The sequence below is a fragment of the Agelaius tricolor genome, unplaced genomic scaffold (genome assembly GCF_023055355.1).
Source record: "Agelaius tricolor isolate 1412-34295 unplaced genomic scaffold, bAgeTri1.0.p SCAF_158, whole genome shotgun sequence".
NCBI lineage: Eukaryota > Metazoa > Chordata > Aves > Passeriformes > Icteridae > Agelaius > Agelaius tricolor.
The window spans coordinates 1-5,419 of record NW_027269418.1 but is presented as its reverse complement, the minus strand read 5'-3'; the positions used below and the strand labels follow the sequence as shown (position 1 = coordinate 5,419).

Sequence of the window (5,419 nt, the reverse complement as noted above, 5' to 3'; positions counted from 1 at the left end):
TTACTGGTGGCTCCGTTGGTGTCTGGTCAAGTGAGAGCTGCTGGTGAAGCTCTTCCCACACTGGGGACACTCGTAGGGCCTCTCCCCAGTGTGGATGCGCCGGTGGGTGACGAGGGTGGAGTTGTGCTTGAAGCCCTTCCCGCAGTCGGGGCAGAGGAAGGGCCTCTCATCCGTGTGAATTCGCTGGTGCTGGAGGAGCTGAGAGCTGGTGTGAAACCTCTTCCCACACTCGGGGCACTGGTAGGGCTGCTCCCCTGTGTGGATCATTTGGTGGATGATCATTTGGGTCTTCCTACTAAAGGTCATCCCACATTCCCCACAGTTGTATGGCCTTTCCCCAGTGTGGATCCTCTGGTGGCAGATCAAGAGAGACTTCTGCCTAAAGCTCTTCCCACATTCCCCACATTCATAGGGCCGTTCCCTGGTGTGGGTCTTGTGGTGGGAGATCAGGTTAGAGTTCTGGCTGAAGCTCATCCCACATTCCCCACACTCGTAGGGCTTCTCCCCGGTGTGGATCCGCTGGTGCCTGGTGAGGTGGGAGTTGCGCTTGAAGCCCATCCCACAGTCAGGGCAGCGGAAGGGCCTCTCATCCGTGTGAATCCGCTCATGCAGGAGGAGATCAGAGCTGGTGTAAAACCTCTTCTGACACTGGGGACACTCGCAGGGCCTCTCCCTCTCCCCAGCGTGGATGCGCTGGTGGGTGATGAGGGTGGAGTTGCGCTTGAAGCCCTTCCCACAGTCAGGGCAGCAGAAGGGCCTCTCCTCAGTGTGAATCTGCTGGTGCTGGAGGAGACTGGAGCTGGTCTGAAACCTCTTCTGACACTGGGGACACTCGTAGGGCCTCTCCCCAGTGTGGATGCGTTGGTGGATGATGAGGGCAGAGCTGCAGCTGAAGCCCTTCCCACACTCCCCACACTCGTAGGGCCATTCCCCAGTGTGGATCATCTGGTGGCTGATCAGGGTGCTGCTCTGCCTGAAGCTCTTCTCACGCTCCAAGTACTTGTGGGGCTTCTCCCTATTGTGAAGCTGCCCATGGACCACCAGCTCTGAGCTCTGGCTGAAGCTCTGTCCACCTTCCTGCCTCAGGGTGGGTCTTTCCTCCTCAGAGCACCCTGGGCTGGGTTTTGAGCCCCTCTTCCTGTGGGATCTCTGGGGATTTTCCTCCCCATTGGATTCCTGTGCCCTGGAGTCACTCAAAATGGCCTCATCCATGAGTTTCTGCTATGGGGATTTCTCCTCTCTGGTCTCCATCCTCAGCTTCTTCCCTGGGGGAGGAAGGCCAAGGAGAGGATGGGATTTGCCTCCATGCCACAGGGAAGGGGAAGGAGATCCCCCCAGTGCATCCCCAGCAGGACGGGGTTGGCAGCAGGGTTGTCCTGCAGCCGGGGGCTGTGCTGGGCTGGGAGATGGAGCAGGAGAGAGGGGGAAAGGGGCACTGACTTCCTCCTCACCTGCCTGGTGCTCCCAGGGCTCCTTCCTATTCCTTGCAGCCTCCTCCTCCATCTGGCAAAGGTTTGGGGATGTGAAATCCTGTTCTGGGAGGAAAGCAAGGGATGAGCGCATTGAATTTTGTACTGGTTTCAAGGCAAACCTGGGGGAGAGTCTAAACCAGAATTACAATTTCATAAGAAAAGATGATCAAGGCAATGCTACAGAAACACTGCCTTAAACTGACAGAGTCAGGATATAACCTGACACTCTGTTGCTGCTCAGGGTGGTGGCTGCAGTCCCATTAAATGGTGGCTGCAGTCCTGTGTGAGTGATGAACGTGATTCTGTCCAAGCAGTGATCCTGTAGAAGGGTCTGGTCTTCCTTTGAAGGTCCAGGGGTGGTTCTGGAGCTCTTGTCCTCTGGGAATCCAGTAGGCAAGCTGCTCCTGGTGTTGCAAGGCTCACCTTATATGCAGGTAGGAATGCTTGGATCCTCCCCCTGGGCAGAGCATCCCACAATGGGAGGATGGAATTTGATCAGTCCTGCAGTGACACTCAATGGCCCATTCACAGAAGATATCTCCCCTGGAGGGCGTTATCAGGGCTGAGTCATGGAAGAGATCAAGAACACTGCCCCACCTGTTTATAGCAGTTGATGAAGATGTGGATTGAGAACATGCATTTGGTTCCATCTTACACTGCAGCCTGAAACAGTGGGGGAATCCCTGCTCAGGGGGTGAACACCACCCCCCTTACCCAAACTGGCTCAGGTGTAAAACCCCCACCCTGGGAAGGCCTCACACACAGGGGACAATGTCACACTTGCCCTGCCCCAGGGGAGGTCTCTGTTCGTCTCAGTCCGTGGCTGTCCCCCCTTTTCTCTTTCACAGGCCGGGGGCTTTGCCAAATCTAAGCATAATTTTCTTTTGTCCCTGTCACCTTTGTTACATCTACACAGAGCTTTCCCTTCCTTTTCATACTCTTTTCAGAAAAGAGGTATCGCAATGTATTGGGCCGAATTTCCACTTTTCTTTTATCAGAATGTGGCAGCAGCTGAGCTGGAGCTGTGCAGGACCAATGGATTTTGGAATTGCCACAAAATTGCTTCTACTGTGAGTTTACTGTATTTTGGGATTTGTTTGCATATTCACCACAAGTGACTTGTGGGAAGGGCAAATTCAAGGCATTTTCTGTAGGGTTAAGTTTGATTTCTGTCAAGAAACAACTTTATTTTGTCCAGTGCCCTGGGGATGGTCAAGGGGTCTCTGAGCCTCTCACACTGGGGGATGCTTGGGAGGGGCTTGGGAGGGTTGTCCCTGTCCCTGTCACCCCAGGCCATTCCCCAGGGGTGTCCCTGTCCCTGTCACCCCAGGCCATTCCCCAGGGGTCTCCATCATTCTCACCCAGGGAATGCCTGGGGGGTCTCCCTCCCTCTCTCCCCTGTGCCAGGGGGTGCTCGGGGCAGTCTCTGTCCCTCTCAGCCCAGGGGATGCTCGGGGCTCTCTGTCCCCTGGCCCTGGGGGATGCTCGGGGGGTCTCCATCCCTCTGGCCTCAGGCAATGCCTGTGCAGGGCTGGGCACCAGGGGCTCTGTGTCCCTCTCACCGCTGAGGCTGCTCGGGGCTGGGGGGGCTCTGCCACCTTCTCACCCCTGGCGAGGCCGGGGGGGTCTCTGTCCCTCTCAGCCCTGCTGGGACCCCACCCAAACATCATCGGGGTCACAGGGACAGAGACACCCCCAAAGCCCCAGAAGGGCTGAACCTGGGATTTGGTTTGGGGCTGAGGATTTAGGAAGGGGCTGGAACTGGGGCTGGGCTTGGAGTTGGGGCTGAGATTTGGATTAGAGCTGGGATTGGGGTTAAGGCGAGACATGGGATTGGCTTTAGGGCTGGGCTTGGGATTGGGTCTGGGGCTAGACGAGTCTGGGACTAGGATGAGATTAAATTCAGAAGTGTGAGTGTGTCTGAACATGGAGTGAGATTGAGACCAGGATCAGGGTCAGGTTTGGGACTGAGCTCACCCAGAGCAGGACAGGGGGGATGCCAGTGTGGGAAGGTTTGGGGAAAATACTGATTTGGGAGAAACAAGGTGTGAATGCCTTCGGTTGGAGATTCCTCTTGCCCATGTCCATCTCTAGAAGTCACCTGATGTCCATAATAACCTCCAAAAATCAATAGTGTATAAAAAAAGCGCCACCAGGAGTGTCCCATTTCCAGTCTCATCCCTCTGGGGTTCTGGTGGTCCCCTGTCTCTGGGCTGTTGGGGATCCCATGGGTCCTGGGGATCCCCCCTCTCCAGGGTCCTGCTAAGGGATGCAGGCGGATTTTGGGGTCCCAAGGTCCCTCTCTCCAGGCTCCCCTCAGTCCAGCCACTTGGGGTTCCCCCCTCTTCCCACCACCCTGTCCTGCTTTAGGGCAAATTTGGGAGAAAACTCCCGAAAGGAGTTTCCTCTAGAATACAGATTCAGCAGCCCCACCCTCAGCCAGTTCGGGAAAATATTTCCTTGGAAAAAAGTGAAAAAACCACTTTATTTAACAGGCAAAGCATTTACCAGCACAAAAATTGAACAATATTAAGCAATAAAACCTCCTGCTATTGGAAAATAGGTGACACACTCCAAAAGTCCTTCCTTGGGCTGGGGCTTGGCTCAGTCACTGTCTTATTAGTGTCTTATCAGTCTCTTATCAGTCCCTCCTGTATTGGAAATGCCGCGACCCAGGCTCAGCCCGGTGGGCCACAGGTGGGAGATGCCCGTGGTGTTCTGGTTGTTCAGTCCAGAGCAGGTTTAAACAGCTCCAAAGAAAAAGAAAAACAACAGTCCAGGGAACTTCTCTGTCTCAGCGAGCTAAAAACTAACTAAAAGCAAAGGAGAGCTCTGTCCTGCCCTCTGTCCATCCAGGAGCTGGAATGTGGAGGAGTGAGTGCAGTGTCTGAAAACAAACTGCAGCTTCTTCCTCCTCCCCTTGGCTCTCAGAACCAGCCTTAAAGGTGCAGAACTCATTTCTGGGCTAAACAGACCGATGGGGCACGAGCATCATGAAGTCACCCCAGGACGCGCCCCTGTCAGGGTCAGGGGGTCCCGTCCCCGCCTCATCTCCGGGCTGCCGGGGGTGCCCCAGCTCCGGTATCGCCCCTTCCCCTCTCCCCGCCCCGGGGGTCCCCCGTTCCACAGCCCCGGCTCTCACGGGGATCCCCAAAACCAATGTCCCGCCCTGTCAGTACCGGGCCATCCCCACGTGGACCCCCCGGGACCCTCCCGAGGGGCGATGGCGGCTCCTCTGCCCCCGAAAAAGCTCCTCTTAGGGAGCCCGGAGATACCCGGGGCTCGAGTCCGGGATCTGCCGGCTCCGAACACGCTCCAAAAAAATCCTCCCGGACAGCCCTGGCTGGAGCCGGGGCGAGCTCGGCCTCGCCCTCACCTGCGGCTCGGGCTGGGGGCGATGCTCCCGGGGCAGGGGCTGCTGCAGGCTCAGCGTGCGGGCGCTGCGAGCGCCGGGATTCTCCCGCTCCCGCTCCTGCTCCTCCTCTCCCTCCTCTTCCTCCCGCATTTCCTCCGCTGCCAGCCCGGACCCCCCTTTCCCACCCCTCTGCCCCGCGGCCCCGCAGCCCCGGCTGCTGGGTGGGGGAGCCCCCGATCGGCCCCAGGGCTGGGCAGGGGGCTCGGGGACCCCCCCGGGGCGGATCCGTGCCCCCGGCCCGAGCCCCAAACTCCGCTCCGGGGCCGCTGGGCTCTGCAGGTCCGCCTGGCAACCGGTGAGTCATCGCCGAGAAAAGCTCTGGTTGGCTGGAAATTGTTCAGCGCCTCCTCTGATTGGCTGGAATTGTGAAAGGCGCTGCGCCCTGCGGTGTCCCCGGGAGCTGCGGAGTCCGGGCCGGAGCCTTTTCCTCTTTCTTTCTCCCCCTCTGAGAACTCTTTCCTATTTCTTTCTCTCTCTGAGATCTCTTCCCGATTTCTTTCTCTCCCTCTCTCCTCCCCATATCTTGTTCAGT

General features: G+C 57.4%; 1 protein-coding gene across 1 annotated transcript; it reads right to left on the bottom strand.

The window, feature by feature from the left end:
- Nucleotides 1-1,212, bottom strand: LOC139586969 (zinc finger protein ZFP2-like). The gene has a single exon (XM_071420713.1). The coding sequence runs from the start codon at nt 1,210-1,212 to the stop codon at nt 1-3; it is 1,212 nt and encodes a 403-aa protein (XP_071276814.1).
- Nucleotides 1,213-5,419: the final 4,207 nt, after the last annotated feature.